Consider the following 22026-nt stretch of genomic DNA (forward strand, 5'->3'; position numbering starts at 1 on the left):
AATGAATACATGATTGAAGAGACAGTTTACACATCTGTAAGGAGAAATGTTTCGGGCAGGAAAGTGCAGAAATATTTAAAAAATGTTATTCTGCATTTAAAACATGACTACTGTGACATTGCTTATAGTGACAAGAAAAACCTGAACTAATGCACAGACCAAAAATCCAATTTGTTTTGTGATGTTTGGCGCTAGAAGCTCTGTTAGAAATGAAGACAAGGCTGCCACCTAGTGTCTGATGAAGAGTTGGACATCTCCAGATAGAAAACATTTATGAGGAATAAAACCGCACATTAGAAAAACAATATCAATCTTACTTGACGTGTCGAAGTTGTCATGAAGGGTCCTGGAGCTGGTGCTTTCTGCAGCTTTTTCAAATGCTCGACCAAAGAAACTTTTAGAGTACAGAGAAAAGAAGGAGTTGAGAAAATGTTGGTGGTTCACAACACATGATTAGTTGATTCAAAAAAACTAAACAGCAACTATTTCAATATTCAGTTATTCATTCATATTTCAAGTAAAAAAAACAATTTTCTGGTGTTGACTTCTCCAATGTAAAGACTTTTCTCTAATTTATATCATTGATAATTAAATATCTTTGAGTGTTGGACTGTTGGTCAATTAAAAAAAGCAGTCTGAAGAGACAACATTGAACTCTACTGTAACACACCCTGTTTCTTTATGACAAACAAAAAAGTAATTGTTTCTTGGACTTATTAAGTATAAGTATTATTTTCTCTCTAAGCAACACATAACATGGTGAAAATGTATACTCATCAGCAGGTCTGCAGATTGACCATTTGACTATATTAGTAAAAAGTTCAGGATTCCGGGGTTATATTTTAGACAGAAATTAGTGATTAAAACAGATTTGTAAAAAAGGTTTTTGCACTTTCAAGTTGTCTATTGGATAGACACATGTCTTGGTAATATCCTACATTTACAAAAAAGTGAGGTCTTACTTAGGCCTATAACAATTATTACAGTATTGTCTAATTGCAATTTCTTTTTACACATAATCACCAATTCTATGTTTAACCGCAATTAAGAAAAAAATCCAATGTTTTCTGATTATAAAGAGGCATGGTTTATTTCATAAGCTGTGTACCTGTGTTATTAAATTATCTGGGTCACATAACCATGATATAACCAAAATATATCTTGGGACGCATTTACAACTTTAATTTGTTTGCTAAAGTAATACATACATAAATGTTTTTGTAAATTTGAATGAAAGAGACAATTATATTATTAATCGCAATTACTTCTGAAATTTGGAATTGTTACAGCTCTAGTCTTACTTCTTCTTGTCAGATGTTTCAGACTCAGGCGGGATTCCCAGAACGATCACGGTCCCCTTCTCCACGTCCTTGGGAGCAGCCATGATGAGTGGAAGCAGTTTGCAGCGCTTATTTCTCGTCTATCCGACAAAAAACACCATGAGTGAAAGAGTGACACTAACAGTGTGTTTTCAGTGCAATTAAAAGCTTATTCACTTGACAGTCTAAATCCAGTTTGATGGCAATAAGATACTTACAGAATGGACAAAAGCCTTCAGGAGGTACTTGCAGAGCAGAGTCAAGGCAATGGGCTTAGAAAAGAGCTTCACATCAGGTGTTCCCTACACATGAAAGAGCAAAAGGAGGCTTTGAGTTGAACAAGATGTACTGTTGAGAAGCAGCCACACACACATGCGGGTCATTTAGATACTCGTACCTCCATGAGGTAGCAGTAGAGGAAGGGTCCCTGTGACAAGATGAGGTTGGTACAGATGCAGCTGGCGACAGTCTGCTGGATGGCCATCAGCTTCCTCTTAGCCAGTTCAATACCTGAATGTAGACGCTCGAGGTTACTCCTACACAGAAAGAGAGACCAAGAAGGGACATTTACAGCTTTTTCTGGTGATCTTATGGACATTTAAGAACTCTAAGAGGTTTTGGTTTAGTTTCTGCTACAAACCTGGAAAGAGAGTCCAGAGCCTTGATGAAGTTGTCACTGTCGCTCTCATCTTTCTCAGTGCTCTCCAGCAGGGCAGCAGTAGCATGCACCATGTCACTGGCCAGGAAGCGGTTCTTAAAGCCAAAGTGAACACCAAATGTCTGGATGCGGATGTCCTTCAAACTGATGGAACACACACAAATAATTTCAGGCTGTCTGTCAATAACTTCATCTAAGCGTGTTCAGGTCATTTCTGAATTCATACCCATATTTATTGGAAGACTCCTCAATCACGTCCCTCAGGTTCTCTTTAATCGACATGTCCATTGAGTTGAATTTCTGCCTCACTTGCTTCAGAGGTAGCCTGTTAAAGGATCATTAACAAAAATCAAGCCATTAAAACAAGTTAGGGAGCTATATTTCATCTCACATTAAATTCCGTTTAAAAAGGAACACGCCACCGTTTGTTGAAATAGAGCATATCACGGTCTCCCCTAGCTATAGATAGGTGGGCCAACGCATTTTTTTGTCTCAGTGCATGCATTGATTTAGTCTGGTGCAACACCAGCAGCACCGCTGCTAGTTATCTTATTTGGGATTATAATGGGTGGAAACAAAGCCGAAGCACTGTCCCAAATCAACTTTTACACACAACATGCTAACCGGCAACATAGGATTACATTCACTACGCTAAACTAACTTGCGACGGCACTAAAACCATGAATGGACGGAGACAAAAAATGCATTGGCCCAGCTACCTATAGTTAGGGGAGACCGTGATATGCTCTATTTCAACAAACGGTGGTGTGTTCCTTTTTCTGTTGATAGTTTTATTGATGTTTAGGTACTTTACCCCATGTCAGCTAGGAACTCCTGGAGTCTCTTTTGGCCATTTAACGTCCAGAGCTTAAAGTTGCACGACGTGTAACAGGAATTACAGATGCTCTCATACAATGACCAGTGCTGGTAGAGGGTTAGACGGAGGCTGAAGAAGAGGGTTAAGAAAAACTCAAAAGAAAGTGATTTCTACCACTTGAGCGTTTGGGGTATAAATATAAAAGATCCACATTGACAACACATCATATGAATTAAGGATACTCGTATTCAAAGGAGATCCTCATACAGTCGATTGAGAGAGAGTTTTCCTCATCCTCATTTCGGTGGTTATGTCGGGAAACATGTCGCTGCATTGTGGCGATGTCGGTTACATACTTCATACTTAAAAGGAAGGAGGCAGATTAGAATAATATAGTGTGGGTAACAACATGAAGTAAATACATCTTGTAATGGCTGTACGACAGCACTGAGTCCCCTTATTTAATTCCAAGGGAATCAATTTATGTTTTTAAGAATTATGTTTTGGAGTATTAAAGATGTTCTTACTGTGTGATTTTATCATGAACCCACTGGTCTGTCAGTCCAATGATGGCCCACCTGTGAAGAGGAAACCTTAAGGGTCTACATCTAAAAGTCTGTACAAGTCATGGTGCATTTCCACAATGTTTAGTTAATGTCATTAAAAATATTTTATCACAATTTTTACCAGAGCATGTCCTTGGTGTCTTTAGTTAACACCCACGCCAGCTCAAAAAACATCATTGACGCCTGACAAAAGACACATGAAGAAACTTACAAATAAAACCTTCATTATTCAAGAATTCATTCAGGAATATTAACACAATATGTGAAATGAAAGTTAACATAGATCTATGCATAATGAACTCTCAATTGTGTATAACAATATCAAAAAACTGTACAATATAACAGTTTTGGGAAATTTGAACACAGATTAATTTCCATGCTCATCTAAGGTTTCCAGAATTCAAAAAAAAAAAAAAAATGCATGAATTTAAAAACTGTCTACTCACAGAAGTCCCATGATATTCATACTGCTCATAGTCAAACAAGATTTCCCTCCTGAGAAGTGGGTGAAACATTAGTGTCGGTTTAGTAATTGTGATCACTACATGATAAACACTACCCCTACACCTCCTTAAAAAAAAAAAAAACACTTCACCTTCGTGCCTCCCACTCCCTCTTTGCTCGCTGTCTTTCTATTCTCCTCTCAACTGCCCCCTGCAATGACATGAGCAGTCACACAATCATTAGTCACGTCAACACTGTTCTGATTAATTTCAGTGATGTATTCTCATTCTGTTCAACACGTACTTCATCAAATCTTCTCCGTTTCCCAGACGGCTCTGAGCCTTCATCACTCTCATTTCCAGAATCACCTCCTTCCTCATCATCTTCATCTCGAAATATATCATCATATGGGGGCACGCCAAGGTCATCATCCTGTTTGATTAGCAGCTTTATCTGTGGATGAGATGATAGGAGTTAACACAATGTTTCAGAAGTGTAAGTATGGCTGCAATGTTTCAACTGAGATGTGGTTTAATGTTTTGGTTACACTAAAAACGTCAAGAGCTAAATAGGAGAAAGTACTTAACCACTGAACAAGCAAATAAAGACTTAGATTGCTCGTTATCCATCACCTGGGTGTCATTGTAGACATTGACGACATCTACGGGCCGGTGAGTGTCACAGATGAAGAAGATGGAGTCATCATCCGGCTGCAGCATCTCAAGAAGGTCAACATTTGCCCCACAGTTGATGAGAACAAAATACCGGAACTACAACACACCAAAATATTACATTTAGTGTAAAAAGAGTGTGGAAAACATCATCACTTCTTCTCTGTGTATCCTTCTGTCATTTAGTCACATCTAAGCTCAGGTCTGATTTGACCATACCTGTTCTTTATGTTCAAGGAAGGCAGTGCCAAGGTCCTGCCAGCCTGTAACTGGCACAAGTGTGTACTGGACCTGGTCACAGTGGAACAGTGCCTGGTGATAAAAGAAAAAGAGACAGCAAATATTGTTGATTTTATTAATTCATCATTAGTTGCACACTGCAAAATAAACACACAAGACAGTGAATATTCAGCCACAGAAGATGAAGCTTGTAAGAAAATGTACAGACAAATCTATAGTATAAATAATTGTATCAACATTTAACTTGTGTAGCCATTAGTTTTATCTCAGGAAATGTGCATTGCTACATTAATTAAATTTCTTTGCTTTTACGTCATCTAAGTACAATCTGCTGACCAGTGTAAGAGACATAACTAGAGGTATTTCATTACTTTGTTCTCATGATAACAAGCTTCAACAGATCCTGTAGTTCTGTGTTCAGTTATTGCACATAGACTACACTAGACAAGAAAGGTGCTGCTAAAGTTTCACAAATAACTCACTGAATCGATTAAATAAGAGACAACTACATTATAACTAAAAAAAAGTGCTACTTATTGATAAAGTTAAACAAAATACTAAGCTAGTGGTTTCTATTAGAGCATGGCACATGGTATATTACATTTGAGGGGCTCTCAGTAAGTGCCGTGTCTAAAGAGAGGTAGCCTGAGCCAATGTTTGCTAACAGTTAACGTTAGCTCCCCGCTGGTTGTCTTACCTGAAGTATCTTACAGGCGCAGAGAGCGTCGATGTCTGACGCCACCAGGAGAGCGACTCTCTGAAAGCGATGTAACGTACATGTTTAACGTTAGGTAAGTATAGCATATAAAATAAATACTTTGCATCTAAAATATCATAACTGATTATAAGGTACCTATCCACTAACGTTAAGTAACGTTAGCAAACAGTCATTCGTGGTTCAAGTTAGCTAGTTAACCTTACGTTACAGTTAGGTAACGTTAACGGTAGCTCAAACAACTGACCTGGTTGGCAACAACTTCATAAAATTCCTTCCTTATGTCCGTAATAAACATTTTCAAAAATTAAAATGTTTAAAATGAGAAGAGACAGGGTTAAATAACGCTAAAAGTGGCATGAACAACGGATTATTTTGGTTTGCTGTCACGGAGCTTTCTTTGCTGTTCCTTGTTGGAAATGTGGCGCCAAATCTGCGTCACATCCAACCAATCACTGGAAAGGAATTCACGTACGTCATCCACTCGAGGCCACGCCCGCTGTAATGAAGAAAAAGCCACATTGTTTATTAATAAAGAAACACGACAATGTATGAAATTCTCCATTACCTTGTATCTCACGTTATGGTTCCGTAGCAGACGTTTTTGTACAAATAGGTTAACGAATGTGTCATAACCACGTGACTTGCTGCCGCATAGTCGAGAAATCACCGTATTGCCAGGAGAAGCTCGCAGACAGTTTCGACGTACATCAGCTGTTTAGGTTTAATTACTGACGTTAACTAGCATGTTAGTTAGCAGTAATTAGCCTGTGTCTATGTTATCTACTAACATATACCTACGTTCTCCGTCTCTGCTGATTGGGAATGATTAAGATTTCTCTTGGCACAGCTACCAGAAGACTTACAACTTTCAGACACGTTGCCTACGTCACATCTTTAATTCTTATAAATTATGGTTTGTAGGACTTCCCCATTTCAAATTAATAAGAAGTACACTGAAATGTGAAAATTGAGATTGCAGCATTAAAACCGAAAATACATTTGAAAATGTGGCTATTCTGCATACATTTATTGCTAAAATATAAGCTGCTTCATAATTTGACTAATACATTTGTACTTTACTCTTTTTGTTGTTGTTGTATCCGGTTATCCTAACCACTTTTCAACATGTCCTTGTTATACATTTCATAGTGTCTAAATAAGTGCCTGTATTCATCACACATTTCTGACTCAAAAGAAAATAAGCAAAGGACAGTGTGTATTGCAAGATTATTTAGAAACATCATTTAGTGTCGCCAAAAGAGTTCTTAAAAGCAAAAACATGTACAATCAGAATATCAGCAAAAGTGGCTGCTATACAAGCCAAGGCAAATTATGATAAGCATGACATAAATAAAGCAAACAGGCAAGTTTTAGTATCATCCCTTGTAATGACAGAAGATCTGAAAGAAACCAAACATAATCCACAACTTGATACAGTAATCTTATACTGAAAATTACATAAATTAATAGAAACTGATGGAAATGGATTGGAGATTGATGGGATTTGGAAGGAAGTAATGAAGTAAATATGTTATTTAGCTGTAAAACATGCAGGATTTTATCAAATTGCAACAAAGGATAATACATTTTTTTGTCTAAAGATCCCCCAGGAAGCCACATGCCCACAAATATGATTCCTATTTTCATAAAATAACATGATCGCATTTAAGGTAAACAAACAAATATTAAAAATTCAAGTAAACTTCTACATGCCCCAAAATTAAATACACTTTGACCTATACATCATATCATAACACCTGTGAGATTGACCAAGTAACGTAAGATATTATTTGTGTCTAAGTTTTGTAAAAAGTTAAGTTATTTCCTCCTCTTAGCTATTCCCTCACCCCGAAATTTTCACATTTGACTCCATCAACAATAACATTTAAGGAAAGAAAGATTTTTTTCTGAGGTAATGAAAGGCAGCATGCCACATTTAAACATCATGTAGTATATCCCAACTGACTCCTAAACACAAAAAAAAAAAAAAAAAAAATTCAGAACAAAGTTGAGTACATGAAAGGGAGCACATGCAGTATATAATTAATTCTAAAAACTAAGAGTAACAAAGGAATGTAGTAAACAAAGGCACAAATTCATCTGTTTTTCATTGCCAAGTTTGGCCTGAATCCAGCTGCTTGATTCACAGCGAGGTGTGTGCTTCGACCCTGCAAAACTTTGGCTCATTGCACACACAAACAGAAACATAAAGAGGTTTGGTTGTTTGTCATGTTTTCAACCTGAAAAAACAGTCACATGTATGTAACATTGTGATGTTTTTTTCCAGTTGAAAACCAATCTTACAAACACAACGGAAAGATAAAACAGAAAAGAAAATCACAGAACAGAAAGACCACAAAAAAAAATCATAACTAAATCACAGTCAAAGTTAAAGTTGATGAAAACTTCCAGAAAACAAAAAAATAACAGGATAGTAAACCTCACCAGCCGGAGCACTGGGAGGCTAGCACCATCACCTGAATCTGACCTCACTCAGGAAGATCTGGTGTCACTGTCACTCCAGCAACTAACCCCTGTACACTTCTGGTGAACTTTCACACTTCAGATGTGTTGGCAGAGGAGCCACAAGAGTTACGAGAGCCAGACCTGCAGTCAGCCTGAGACCTCGTGTAGGAAAACCTTCTTTTACAGTCATATTAACTATATCGACAGATGTGCTGTCCAGCTAGAGCAAAGATGTGACTATCATTTGTGTTTGTCACAAAGAGAGTGTAGCAAGCACTGCAACAACTGTGAGAAGAGATGAGTGGAGCTGCTACATCAGTGCGTTATACTAAGGACTTGGCATATGAACGCTTTCCAGATGTTAAGCAAACAATTTGTGAATGGAAACATTCTAAATATAATATAGGAAGACCGAAAGATTTAAAGCACTCAGAAACAGTGGAGCAATGTGGAGATAGATTGAAGATATAAAGTTGACTATGTGTGGTTTTGATAAACTTGCTTTACGCATAAAAGGTGCTTTCAGAGTGGGGTGGGCCAGATGTACCGTGGGACAATATAAATTTTGTCAAATGTTAGAGTTGTTTTATCTTACCAACACTCCAAACCTTATGTATTAAATTCCCAATGATAAAAAGTCTGCAAAAAATCTTCACATTTAAGAAGCTGCAAAAACCCGGGGGTTTAACAACCAAAAAAATGAATCAATTATCAAAAGTGTTGTCAATTAACCACATAACCGTTTTACCATATATATTATTTTCCCAAAAGTCAAGAATGAACATCCATGCACAAACCTCAACCCTGCTTGTTCAAAAAGTTGCAAGTTTACAAATGAATCCCCAAAAAGTGTTCCAACATGAGAAACCGCCTCACAGCAGCAGCTGAGCCGGTGGGTGATGGGCAGTGGACTAATAGTGCAGTGCTTGTGTACTTGACCTGCTCAGCTGCTGTGCGAGTTTAAAGTTACTTAATCTTTAGGCACAATACACAGCGTGTGAAGGGCTGGGCCTTATGGAAAATAATAAAAGTCATCGTATCCATCAGGCCCTTTTACATGTGATGATGTCAGTTTAGGTTTGGAAACCCACACTTCAAGTTGTTTATGTAGTTGTTAAACTGGAGTTGTTATTTACAGTAACTTTCAAGTGTTTCTGAAACCATTCAGAATAAATGTGGCATTAGTCTTTTTAGTTTAGAAAATACACAATATGTTTCACCCCACAAAAAAAATAATCCCACAATACAGTAACAATGATTGACGATAAACATTGACTGCCCAGCCCTATGGGTGTGAAAATTGGAATTAGAAGGATTACCATGTAACCCAGCATGAATGACACCAGTAACAGATACAGAACAGACTGCTGTTCTACAGGGGCAGGATGTAGTTGGAGTTGGCCAGTTTGCGCTCCTGTGCGGCGGGAACAGTCTCTCTGTGACGCAGAGGTCTGTGGCACTCAGCGTCCTGAAGAGGAGGGTAGTGTTGTCTGTAACACAACCAGGCAAAGGAGAGGCCCAGCAGAGAACCCACCAATACATCTACATGGAGGAAAGGCAAACAGAAACACGCACGCACACGTGAGGAGTTTGATTCCACAGCTTTATATGAATGCTTTCTATATTCTTATTCCACATGTTGGAAAAATATTAACCCCAAGAGAGATTTGATTTAGCTTATGATATCCCATTAACTTAAAAAAACCTTCAAGTTAATCATTATTAATTTATTGTTATATGCACAACAATGACAGAAAATCTTTTGTTGGCAATGAAAATCTTAGATCGTAGGGTCCCTTTAACAATGCTCATTAAATATGTATAAAAAGTTAAAATATAGATTGACACATTGGTGGATACATTTAAGGTGGAAAAACTGACTTTTTCCCCAGAGGACCAAAGAGAACAACTTCCTCAAAAAAATGGGAGCACTTACTACAAACACTGAGCATGGCATCATATCTGGATCTAGACTCAAGTTATGGTTTTAACCATTCAATAAAGTACTTTTACATTTAGTTTGGCGGTGTGGCTTTGGAACAAATCTGAGCTTGACTGTCCCTGAGCTCACAAACAACATTTAATGAACACATATTAAAAACATTAAAAAAAACTAAGAGGCAATACAAGAGGAGGCTGGCGAGGTGGTGGGAGTTTCTGAGTAGCAGCGAGGACGCAGAGCTCAGTGTTGTTGTATGCAGATTCAATGGGCACCAAACGTTTATACGGGCGGCCCAATGTGAGAGACTCACTCGTGGGGAGACCGTATGGAAGACGCGACTATAAAATGACTACCGTGCCTGAACTACAGCAAGGCTCCAGAAATCTAAGAACAATGTGGACATTAAAGAAGTAAAATACAGACATAAAGCATTAAAACCCCACTTGGTTCTCAAGCTTTGTTCATATTAGTTTTATAGGCTCCTGGTGTAAAATAGCCATGACCAAATTTTTGGATTTTATACCTTCCTTGTTAAGTTAATGTTTTACAGATAAAGGGTAAACACTCTGTTCCAAATTTGCTTACAACAGAGAAGTGTCAATACAATACGGGCATTGCAAATTAGCTTAGGCTATAAATGCTGTGATGTGTGGCATAGGTTTATGCAACATACTTGTCCCTATACATGTACAGTACTTACAAAACTTCACAGAAGAAGGTATATTTGCTCGAAGTGCAAATCTTCTTAAATGTCTTAAATAATGTATCAAATTTTGAGAGTCATCCCATCTGGGATGAATAACGTGATACTCAAAAAATTAAATTAAATTAATCTGAAAATTTAACTGTATAAAATATCCATTGCTTTAGTAGATTGATATGAGTTGCTACAAAATTATTTCTGACGTTTGTAAAACAATACAATAATAACAAATCTTAATCTAGATATAATGTTGAATGCCACAAAAGTAACAGGTTTGTAACGGAGTTGTTTCCCCAGTTGAAAAAAAAAAAAACAGAGTTTTGTTTTCCTGTGCCAGAAGAAAATTGTGTGGATGACATCATACTGCTGCACAGGTTGCTGTAAGTCAATTTAAGGAAATAAGAAATCAGCTCACAACCTAAATTGCCATATTTCTTCAATCAACATGAAAAACCTTAAAATGATCCCGGCAACAGCAACCGGTCAATAGTGTCGACATTTGTCACACATCCTCTTTCACTGTGTCCCTCTAACCCATCTTCTGCTACTGACCTTGCCAGTGGTGTTTGTAGTCGCAGGTTCTGGAGAGGGCGATCACCGTGGCAATGAGTAAAGGTGTGAGAAAGGCACACAGCCGCCACGCTCGGCCTTGGCCTGCTGCGCTGAAGCAGCGCAGCTTTCCTGCGATGTACAGCGCTGTGAAACCCAAACCTGCAAAGGCAACTGGGGCCGAGGAGAAAGGGAGGAAAGGGTGATCAGAGCCGGAGAAAGTTTTTATAAAAAAGGGATGGAGAGAACTCAAAAACAAAACAACAAAAAGGAGAAGGGGCAAGTATTAGAGATGGGGAGTAACATGCGATGCTATCCTTCTTATACATCAAAATAAAAGCCTGGAGACGACAGCAAGCTTATAATAGTTTTGAATTTTCCCATTCATTTTTAGTTAGTTTTCATTGTGTATTTGCTAGTTTTGGTTTACTTTCAGTTTCTTTAGGTTTAGTTTTTAATATTTGTTTGCAACACAGTAGAAATACACTATATTGTCGCTAAAAAAACTAAAACTAAAAATGATTTACCTTAATTTTTAATTTATTTATTAGTTGGTTAGTTTTGAACCTGGTAATATCGGCCACTTTATTATTAGGTACCCCATGCTAGTAACGGGTTGGACCCCCTTTTGCCTTCAGAACTGCCTCAATTCTTCGTGGCATAGATTCAACAAGGTGCTGGAAGCATTCCTCAGGGAGGTTGGTCATATTGACATGATGGCATCACACAGTTGCCGCAGATTTGTGGCTCACATCCATGATGCGAATCTCCGTTCCACCACATCCCAAAGATGCTCTATTGGATTGAGATCTGGGACTGTGGAGGCCATTGAGTACAGGAACTCATTTCATGTTCAAGAAACAGTCTGTGATGATTCCAGCTTTATGACATGGCGATTATCGCTGAAAGTAGCCTCAGAAGTTGGGTAAATTATGGTCATAAAGGGATGGACATGGTCAGCAACAATACTCAGGTAGGCTGTGGGTTGCAACGATGCTCAATTGGTACCAAAGGGCCCAAGAGTGCCAAGAAAATATTCCCCACACATGACACCACCACCACCAGCCTGAACCGTTGATAAAGGCAGGATGGATCCATGTTCAGTTGTAGACGCCAAATTCTGACCCTACCATCCGACTGTCGCAGCAGAAATCGAGACTCATCAGACCAGGCAAGTTTTTTCAATCTTCTATTGTCCAATTTCGATGAGCTTGTGCAAATTGTAGTCTCAGTTTCCTGTTCTTAGCTGAAAGGAGTGGCACCGATGTGGTCTTCTGCTGCTGTAGCCATCTGCCTCAAAGTGACGTACTGTGCGTTCAGAGATGCTCTTTGCCCACCTTGGTTGTAACGGGTGGTTATTGAGTCACTGTTGCCCTTATCAGCTCGAACCAGTCTGGCCATTCTCTCTGACCTCTGGCATCAACAAGGCATTTCCGCCCACAGAACTGCCGCTCACTGGATGTTTTTTCTTTTTCGGACCATTCTCTGTAAACCCTAGAGAGGTTGTGCGTGAAAATCCCAGTAGATTAGCAGTTTCTGAAATACCAGACCAGCCCTTCTGGCACCAACAATCATGCCACGTTCAAAGTCACTCAAATCACCCTTCTTCCCCATACTGATGCCGGTTTGAACTGCAGGAGATTCTCTTACCATGTTACATGCCTAAATGCTGAGTTGCCGCCATGTGATTGGCTGCTTAGAAATTAATGTTAACGAGCAGTTGGACAGGTGTACCTAATAAAGTGGCCGGTGAGTGTAGTTCCAGTTTAGTTTTAGTTTTTATTTAGTTTACTAAAATTATTTTTCACTACTTGTTTTCATTTTAGTTGACTATAATAACCCTGGGCTAAAATACACTTATATCCATCTATTGTCCCACTTTGTGTATTTGTTGTTTGTCCTTGTTGCCTGCTGATGAAAATGTACCAGCTGTTGATGCTTAATCAACCTTAAAAGGCCCTTACAGGAAGAGTGCCCGCTGGGAAAGCTCTTCCTGCCCTCCATGACTACATCTGGGTCACCGCTGCAGCGCAACTCCAGATTCATCTGACCGTCTGGGAAACAGCGAAAGAAGAAGTCTGGTCGTGGCCTGGGGCACGGGACAAACACAGAGAAGACATATTTAGGCACTAGGGTTTCGTTATCATTTGCCATGTTTGTGTACAACGTTTACCTGCCAACAACAAGTTTGATGACGTTGGTGAAAACTCCGTTCAGCACCAGAGTCAAAGTCACAGCTGGATGAAAGAGAGAAACAGAACTGAATCTTTAAAAAAAAAAAAAAATGCAAAAAAACTACTTGACATGTTTGTTTTAATGTGAAAAAAAACAGATATTTGCGTGCAGCTTTCTTACCCAGCGAGGCTTCTTTTAGATCTCCCCGCTCCGACTTCATCAGGAAGGTGAAAACCAGGATTACAATCAGCGGGGTGAAAACCGCCACACTCTGAAGGAGATATATAGAGAGGAGAGTAATACAATTCTTATCCACTGTAAGCCATATGCATGTTTGTGAGCAAGTATTAACATTAATAACTCAATTTAACTACAAATCGCTTACACCTAAAATTCTACAAATATTAAAACTTTTGGGAAGCACGCACTAATTTTTTTTAAATTTCTATTTATTTCAATACAGACCAAAATTCAACCAGCACAGCCTTGTATGAGTAAAATGAAATGTATGGCAATACTGCATTTATGTCCACCATCTCTGCCATAGTGATGTCCTTGCTGTGGAGAACTGCATTTAAAAAAAATCTACTGCGCTTTATCACACGATAAAACTGAAGTTTTTGATCCAAATAAAATATGTGATATTCACTATGGTAATTAGCTCATCTCAAGTCTAACCCTGAAAATGAGACCAGTGGATGTGCGGAAGGCAGGAAAGGAATCTAAAAACGTATGATTTGCTTTAGAGAATGGTTGTCAGCGTGATGTAAACTGAGATTATTGTGCTAAAAAGAAACATTGGTATTGTCATTTAAACACAGTAAGAGGAGGGAAGTAAATTCAGACATACTGATTGTTGTTAGGGATGAGGTATGAGGGGGAAAAACACTGCATTAAGGGATATATTATGTTCCATTTTAACTCAGAGGTGTGCGGCCATATTACTTACAAACATAAGAAAAGTGGGTACATGGTCTCTCTCCACACGATGGAATTTATACAACCACATCTCCTCTGGCTGGATCTCACGGTAGAAAGGAGGAAGCTGCTCCGTCACACTACACCAACACAAAAAGAGCTGTGTTTGTTTTCTCTTCGTTAAAAAGAATGCCGGCCTTTTAAATGACAGAGCCACAAAGCAATGATGAAAATTATTCAAAGTGGGATACACTTACAGGAACACGACAAACAGCGCCATCCGGATGGACATTTCCGACAGGAAACCATGAAGAAGCCTCCTCTTCATTTTTGTTCTTGGAGTAGACTTCAATCAACAGCAAACATTGTCACTCCACTTTCAATTAACTTAACTGGGACTAGAAAAAAAGAAGAAGAAGAAGAAGAAGAAGAAGAACTGAGTTTAAATTGATGTCATAAATTTGGGTGTTGAAAGAAAAACAACAAAAACTAGTGACTAATAAGATCATATTTCATTAGTTAGAGAGATTGTGAGTGTACAAAAAGTGGGAAAACAGTAAATCTAATTCCTTTATACATCAGTTACAGGAAGACAAATTAATTTAAAAGTACACATATTTGCTATATGTAATTCTGATGGATTATTGGACAAAAATAATAAACTGTCTTTGCTTTAAAAAGGTCATCCACACACCCACACAGGTGTTTTCAGTAAGTCTGACTGAAAGACCTGTTTTTAGGACTGTGTGAGAAAGTACAGACTAAACTCATCTGACATCTTCCTGATGCTGATGCTATTTTTATTAGGACGGGATATTTCTATCACTTCTATCACAACCTGTATCACCTAACTAAAATTGGATTTTTTAACATAAGACCGGTATAACAACATTTCTTATAGACTAATATTTACACTGGTACTGATACACTGTATCTATGAACAGTTAATATTAGTTGATATGTTAATTTATAAGCCTGTTAACATAACTTTTCCCCCTCACAAACAAACTGAATTTTAACATGTATACAGATATCAGTGTAAAGAGGAGCAAAGATCTTTGGGGATTTAGGATATACATCTATGCATCCCTAGGTCTCAAATCAAAGGCAAGTGTAAAACCACATACAACTTCACAATAAGCTTTACAGTTCCACATCAGCAATGGTTATTCACCCTTGTCCCTTAGTAATTCTTGTCTATAAAAAGAAGGGGAAAAAAAATTATTCAAAAATGGAAATATAAATATTCTGCGTTCTACCAAGTAGCCTATCTCCACCACGTTTACTCTCAGTATATAGCTGGTGAAATACTGGTAAAGATAACGTTGAGTATCTTAAGCTTTTACTCTTCATTTAAGCCCCTGCCCTGTCTAAAACCTAATATAAAGGCCAACATGGTGCACCTTCTAGGCAATTCACACATTTAAAAACTGTTATTTAATTGCATATAACATCAAGCCTGTTTTATGCTCCAAATGCACAGTTTCAGCCAATATACAGAACAAGACAAACAAGCTAACATTAGGTGCCTGTGTTGTAGAAACCAGATGTTAGCAGCCTAAGCTAAGCTAGCTGGCAACATCTGTCAAACAAGACATCTCTGGCCCATTTCCGCATTGTCAAACATGGAATCCCAGCTCCGTTACTAACCTTCAACAAGTCGTTATTTTATCTCTTAATCCTCATATTAACGTGTGCAGTTAACATGAATTAGGCCTTAGCATCCTCTGTTCCTGCCGACGGCGTAAATCGCACATTTGAGAAAAAAAACAAGGATGCCACGGAGATGAGCGCTGCGTGAAGCTTTCGGCTTTATATGAACTACTTCTGGTGAACGATTTCCAAAATAAAAGTATGCAGTTAAATGTACAAATGTAATTTGAGAAAATAATGTCAACTATAGCGCTTGCTCTTGAGATTTTGACTGCACTAATGTCGTCAGTAAATTAATTTGAAAAACATAAAATGTGTTTTCCTTGGTATTTTATTCTTTCTAAACAACATTCTCTCATGCAGTTACATGAAACTACTCATTCATTTACAATTATATTCGTCTTCTATAAAGCAGAAGCCGTAGTCAAATTCAGTTTCTATAAGTCCATATGGACATTACCAAAAAAAGTAAAAGGCTTTTTTTGTAATGCGTACTTAAAAAGTAATAAGTGAAACTTAATTGAAGTAAATTACTCTTAAAATGTATCCATGCGTTATAGTACTTCTGTTGTTTTCAGGACGTGTGTTTTGAATACATCTTGACGGTCAATTAAGTTATTTGAAGGTTTTTTTGTGGAAAATTTGTTTGTTAAGGCTGGATATTCTGTAACTAATATTTAGAATATTTCTCAATATGTGTCACGTATTATTACCATATTCTTTGGTTTTATTCTGCACACTATCATCTAAATAAATTAATACTTATGTTTGCCCACAAGGGTTAAAAAAAAAAAAACACAGGTTGCCAGTTTTTCATTCAAAATGCACTAGAGTAGAAAATGTAGTGCTCTATGAACCAGAAATGGTCGTGTAGGTAATTGTAGCTGCCTTGACATGTGTATACAAAAAGCCACGTCACGTTACAGCCATCTAGAATAATAGAATGTGTATTTTACCATCAATTAAACTTCTAATTTCTCAAAGTGCTGTAGTTAAATGTGAATGTTGTGAGACTTCACAGTATACATTAATGTATTGCAATAAATGCACCTTTAACTAGAGGTAGTACTTTTATTTAGGTAAATCCCACAACCTTAACACAAAAAAAGATTGTTTTATTTCTAAGCTTCGAATTAATATAATTCAATTTTATCTTGGTTTTAATGAAGTTTCAATTTTTTTTCAAAGAAGTGAATTGGAACTTTTAAAATAAATCCCATAAAGTGAGAGCGTTTTACTGAGACAGAGTACAGCTTTATTAAAGTCAAACTTCAGGCATTTCTGAACTCTTCAAACTCAACTTTAGAATGAAAAAGGACAGAATCAATATTCTCAAATAAAAAGACAGTCATGTACAAAAAGAGTGTCATCTCAACAGTCACACACACATTTAGAAGCAGAATTGTACAGGCAAAAAGAGCACGCCACAGTAACATGATTCTATGCAAGTTCAATGCAAACTATTTACAAGTTCTTCAACAATATGCAGTATGCAGTAACACAGGTGAAACAGTAATCAACATGGTATTTTGTGTTCATCCACGTTTTAATTGAAGCAACACCAAGAGAGATAGATATGACCCCAGTTAGAGTTTATGTAAGAAATTGTACTACAAGTAAAAAAGAGATGAGTGCTCATGAAGGTGAATGTATTTATTTATTCAAACACTATTTCCGCTCTGACAGCATGTCAATTAAAAGAGACAGTCGGAAACATTGCACAAAAACCAAAAGAAGTCTCATTGAACCAAAACGTACCCGTTTCACATACAAGGGAGGGCGGGTCCATCCTTAATTTAAGTGTATATAAAAAATAATAATCCTTGACATATAAGGGTCACTTAAATGATAACAAACATGCTGTCTCTTTAAAAAAATGTGGCACTACAGTGAGAATAAATCAACAGAACTTACACATCAAAGGATATTCTAAGTGAAGGAAATGATCCACGTTGGGACACATAAATGAGTTATAGAAAATACTGCTGCTGTATTATCTGAGAAGAGCAGAATAGGACCAACTGGCACAAAGTATGTTGTGATCATGTGATCTGCAGGTGAAAAACATAAAGGCTGTGCTGGAAGAAGAAAAAAAAATTAAAGGAACACAAAGACACACTGGCATTGAAGACTGATGTTGAAAGCATGCATTTCAGCTGAACAAGTTACCTTAGAAATAAAAAAAGGCTTGGCTTTAACACCAGTTATATTGTCACAAATCAGACATTTTTTCTGAAACCACAAACACAAAAGTGTAGAATGCCTGCAGTCAGATAAACCAATTTATGTATCTGGTGTCCAAAAACCCCATTAATAAATTAAAAAAAGGAAAGAAATTTGTTTAGTTTGTTAAGTTTAGACATGCAAACCATTCTGAGTTTGTAAGTGAGTAAAAGTGACTTAATGATGGACCTACTTGATAGGAAAGAAGTGTTTAAGTGGCCTTTATTCCTACAACTGACTAATGAACAAATGTGCGTCTCTGAATGTGAAGTTTGGCAAATTTGGGAGCAACAAGAAATCAGCAAGTTTAGTTTTTTTTCAGGAATCCACAAAAAAAGGCCTCCTAAAAAGGGTTGGTAATTACCGAAAAACAAAAGAGCCGCTGTTAAATTAAAGAGTCATTTAACATTTAAGATATTAAATTTATGCACAAATATGGCATAAATAATACAGAAAAAGAAGTCCAAGTCTTTTTTTTTCAGAATTCTTTAACCAATTAAGTGCATGTCTACCCTCATTGATATAAGTGGGATGGACCAGAGTCAACACCTGAATCAACACCTACAACAGTTTCAACAAAAACTGAACATTAAAACTTTAATGAAAGTAGAACGTATTGCAGGACTGTTGTATTCGACTGCATTAGTTGTAGCTAGGTCTTCCTAATAAACCGGAGACTGAGTGTTTGTACTATTTGCATTCAAAGAAATGATTTGGAAACATTGGCACAGTTTAACCCTGTAGCTCGACTTTAAACACGGACCACGATGGGGCAGAAAACACACAGTCATGTAACCGGGGTAGAATCACAAGCATAAACTTCCTTGAGTACAGGCTAAAATAAAAATAAAATAAAAAAAAGCACAAAAACTGCTCTGAAACTTTACATTCCTATATTTAACTGCTTCACACTGCTATTAACACTTATTACAGTGAGTCACGATACAGGTCGATGAGCAGCGGCTGTTACCAAAGTGTGGAATCATTACACCAAATGTATATTGAAAACAAACGTACGCAATGACTAAATACAGATATATCATGTAAAACTCCCCATGTTTCTTTTTAAATAGTCTATTTCACTTCGCCCATGTTGGACAGGGAGACAAATTACTGCACTGGTGTTTGAAAAAGAAATTAGTATAAAATGTGGTGCAATAAATACAAAAAATTTGGATTTGACAGATGAGCGATTAAAAACACTGTACAGAAGTTTGTATTTTTACATCATACTGGACTAGACTGTTGTTATACCATTACGTCTTTATATAAAGCCCAGCCTTGAGGATGTTCTCCAGGTGGTAAATAAAAAGAGAAGAAGTGCCCCTTGAGGACACCGTGGACTTTTCTGTACGGAGCTGGGCAGTCATTCCTACTCGTGTCAAAAGAAACAAGATGCATTTAGGCCACTTTCCTCTATTATAAAAAAACAAAAACCTAAACAAAAAAAACACGCCCAGCAACTCACCACGTTTCTGACTGAGTGGAAAGTTACAACACAGTTTAAATCCTGACGTTACTACAAGAAGAGGTATCCATTTTGAAACACTTGTCTTATGTTTTTTTTTTTTAATATACATTTCTGTATATGTATGACCAAGCTAAATTGTGTAGCGACAAGCCGCGTAAAAGTGCTTTTTCAGAAAAGTTTGGCAAAAAAGAAACGGAAACAAAAACAAGCATCAAAGCGGTCACAGTACACGTTACTGAAATGGACTGCATCTGGGCAGTAGCTACTACAGCCAGAATCAAACTTAAGGCTGAGTAACAATACTTTAAGACAGCACCAGTGATCACAAGCCGAGCCCCACCATCTACAATACAAATAAACTGCTCAGGGGAAATGTGGGAACAGAACTTTATCGAAAAAAAGAAAAGAAAAAGGATCTGTCTTGTTGTTTAAAAAAGTGTTTCTTTCTTCTAGGAACAACCAGAGAGGCAAGGCTCCGTCCCTCCTGATCTTTGCGTACTTTACAATATTATGAGCCAATTATGTACACAATGGCGAGTGAGACTGGCAATATGAAAATCACAAGTACTTCTGTAATGTCATACCATTACACTATATACCATTATATTTCACCTTAAAAGGACTATTTTCACAAGGAGGTCTGCGTAATGCTTAACACCTAAACAAACATAATACACCACTCACTGAGATGAAGTGAGAGAATCCGTCTGTAAACATGAACAAACATAGATACTGTATATAATTATATTCATCTATACTCAGAAGTATATTAAAACCATGTCTAAGGAAGGTTGGAATGTAGTGTGGTCCTGAAAACAATTGCACAAAATCGGTCATTTCCACCCTTGTTTTCCTCCAAGAGGAAGAAGAAGAGATAAATACGATGACGGCTTACGTCTGGAGTGATGATCCGCTGTGGAGAGGAGAAAGGCTGGCTCGTCTCGGTGCAGCCATCCTGTGAGCGAGTTGCCGACCACAGCTTACAGCAGGTAAACAAGGAGAGGAGCAGCATGTCGGTGGAGGTTCAGCTTCACACATGCTCCTCCTCCTCCTCTTTGCTCTACATCTCCCTCCACCTCACTCGTTGAGTTTTTCAAAGTGCCGGTATCTGACGACGTGACAACACTTAAAATTTCCACAGCTGTAAAAATTTAAAAAAGAAACATAATGAGGTGGTGGTCTAGGTCCTCCGACGGGCGGAGGTGAGATGTAGAGAGCGTTAGTAGTGGTGTTTTATGGCAAGAGAGGAGGGAAAACAGCGCACAATGATGCCGGGTCACTTCCCCTGTCGACACTCCAGTTGCTCTCACCACAAATGGCATCAAGGGGTTCATGGGCGTGTCTGGCCATCGCACTGGTCAAAAAGCACTGTGTTCCCTTCTGTCATGCGCTGCTTCAGATCAGAGGTGGACCGAAGCCCAGGAGGCCAATAGGAGTGCACTTTACAGGGAATGAGGTATTGAGGGAGCTGCGGTGTCACTCTGAAGCCGGCTGGCCCGCCTCCGGCTCCTCTTTGACGGTGACGGGGCTCAGAGCGGAGAGGCGCGGCTGGGTCGAGCTGGAGTTGGAGCCCAGGGGACTGATGGGGTTGTGACTGGAACAACAGGGGCGGCCTTCAAGGGAGGAGGAGGTGAGTGCCCCCGCCTCGTGATCCCGGCAGTACGAGCGAGGGCAGAAGTCACAGAGAGATGAGGCCGGGGCACCACAAATGCTGCAGTCGTGCCACGGACATTCCCAGCGACCTGCAGTCAGACATAGAGGTCATTATGGTTTCAAACCTGGAGGTCAGGACCCCCACTAAGAGTCAACTGCTACATCACGTCCTGAGACGATTAAAAGTACAGGAAAGCAGAAAACATATATTTTAGCTTTTGAAAAAGTCCCTTCTTAATTTTAATTTTTTTGAACCTTCAAGTAATATTTAATTTTTTCTCAATTATTAGTAGATATGTTACTTCCTCAAAAATAAAAACAAGGAAAACATTTTTGAACCAGTAGACATAATGCAGCCAGTGAACACCAGGCATTACAATAGACATTGCCTGTTTTAAAGGGTCACAAGAGTATATTTTTGGAATTGACCTGTTAAAAAAAGCTTTGTTGTTTGCTCATTTCCGTTTCCAGTGAATAAAAAAACCACTTGGAAACAGTGCAGATAGGTATTATTATAGCATGACAGCGGGTATGTTAATTTTCTTTAAAAAGATTTTGATTTAGATTTTAAAAGTACACACACACACACACACACACAAACACACAAACCCACACACACACACACTACCGTATGGCGGTTTGGTAAGGTTGAGACACAGCAGGTGGTACGCTTTTGGACAGTCCTTTCTGTCACACATCACCAGCTCCCCTCCTTCTCCGCAGCAAAAACAGAAGTACTCATGCACGTGTTTGCCTTCCAGCCGCAGCTTCCGCTTCTTAGGCTTTAGCTTGGCGTTCCTGGCCTTCTCCTCTTTTTCCATCACCACAGCACTCTGGAGG

The 22026-nt window shown here is 38.2% G+C and overlaps 3 protein-coding genes across 6 annotated transcripts in view; all 3 read right to left on the bottom strand.

The window, feature by feature from the left end:
* cdc45 (CDC45 cell division cycle 45 homolog (S. cerevisiae)) overlaps positions 1-5922 on the bottom strand; it is a gene marked incomplete at its 3' end in the record, with an annotated part of 6333 nt that extends 411 nt beyond the window's left edge. Inside the window, 17 exon segments of the mRNA XM_032515975.1 lie at positions 318-394; positions 1302-1420; positions 1538-1621; positions 1717-1855; positions 1960-2121; positions 2204-2302; positions 2792-2923; positions 3037-3156; positions 3322-3372; positions 3482-3543; positions 3807-3855; positions 3956-4014; positions 4108-4257; positions 4437-4574; positions 4695-4787; positions 5413-5472; positions 5678-5922. Of these exon segments, the coding sequence (XP_032371866.1) occupies positions 318-394; positions 1302-1420; positions 1538-1621; positions 1717-1855; positions 1960-2121; positions 2204-2302; positions 2792-2923; positions 3037-3156; positions 3322-3372; positions 3482-3543; positions 3807-3855; positions 3956-4014; positions 4108-4257; positions 4437-4574; positions 4695-4787; positions 5413-5472; positions 5678-5728 (1645 nt within the window). The 5' untranslated portion in view covers positions 5729-5922.
* Positions 5923-6627: 705 nt separating this feature from the next.
* plpp5 (phospholipid phosphatase 5) lies at positions 6628-16008 on the bottom strand. The gene is made up of 8 exons (XM_032515984.1): positions 15837-16008; positions 14444-14584; positions 14218-14326; positions 13449-13539; positions 13267-13330; positions 13058-13182; positions 11097-11267; positions 6628-9441 (listed from the first exon to the last, which is right to left on the bottom strand). Exons 2-8 carry the CDS (start codon positions 14512-14514, stop codon positions 9272-9274), a joined length of 801 nt encoding a protein of 266 aa, XP_032371875.1. The 5' UTR covers positions 14515-14584; positions 15837-16008; the 3' UTR covers positions 6628-9271.
* Positions 16009-17075: 1067 nt separating this feature from the next.
* Positions 17076-22026, bottom strand: part of nsd3 (nuclear receptor binding SET domain protein 3) — a 22429-nt gene continuing 17478 nt past the window's right edge. For all 4 annotated transcript variants that reach the window (XM_032515965.1, XM_032515966.1, XM_032515964.1 and 1 more), the window contains 2 exons: positions 21815-22019; positions 17076-21275 (listed from right to left, as the gene is read on the bottom strand). In XM_032515965.1, the coding sequence (XP_032371856.1) occupies positions 21010-21275; positions 21815-22019 (471 nt within the window). In that variant the 3' untranslated portion in view covers positions 17076-21009. The remainder of the gene's footprint in view (positions 21276-21814; positions 22020-22026) is intronic.

This window comes from Etheostoma spectabile, chromosome 5 (assembly GCF_008692095.1).
Source record: "Etheostoma spectabile isolate EspeVRDwgs_2016 chromosome 5, UIUC_Espe_1.0, whole genome shotgun sequence".
In the NCBI taxonomy this organism is placed as follows: Eukaryota; Metazoa; Chordata; class Actinopteri; order Perciformes; family Percidae; genus Etheostoma; species Etheostoma spectabile.

Bases quoted from the DNA above. Each gene is read 5' to 3' on its own strand.
- plpp5 (XM_032515984.1), bottom strand. From the start codon at position 14,514: ATGAAGAGGAGGCTTCTTCATGGTTTCCTGTCGGAAATGTCCATCCGG. The intron at 13,331-13,448 runs GTAAGAAAGCTG...TCTTTCATCCAG, and splicing joins TCTAAAAGAAGCCTCGCTGG to CTGTGACTTTGACTCTGGTG. The intron at 11,268-13,057 runs GTAAGGGCCTTT...CCTCGGCCCCAG, and splicing joins TCCCAGCGGGCACTCTTCCT to TTGCCTTTGCAGGTTTGGGT.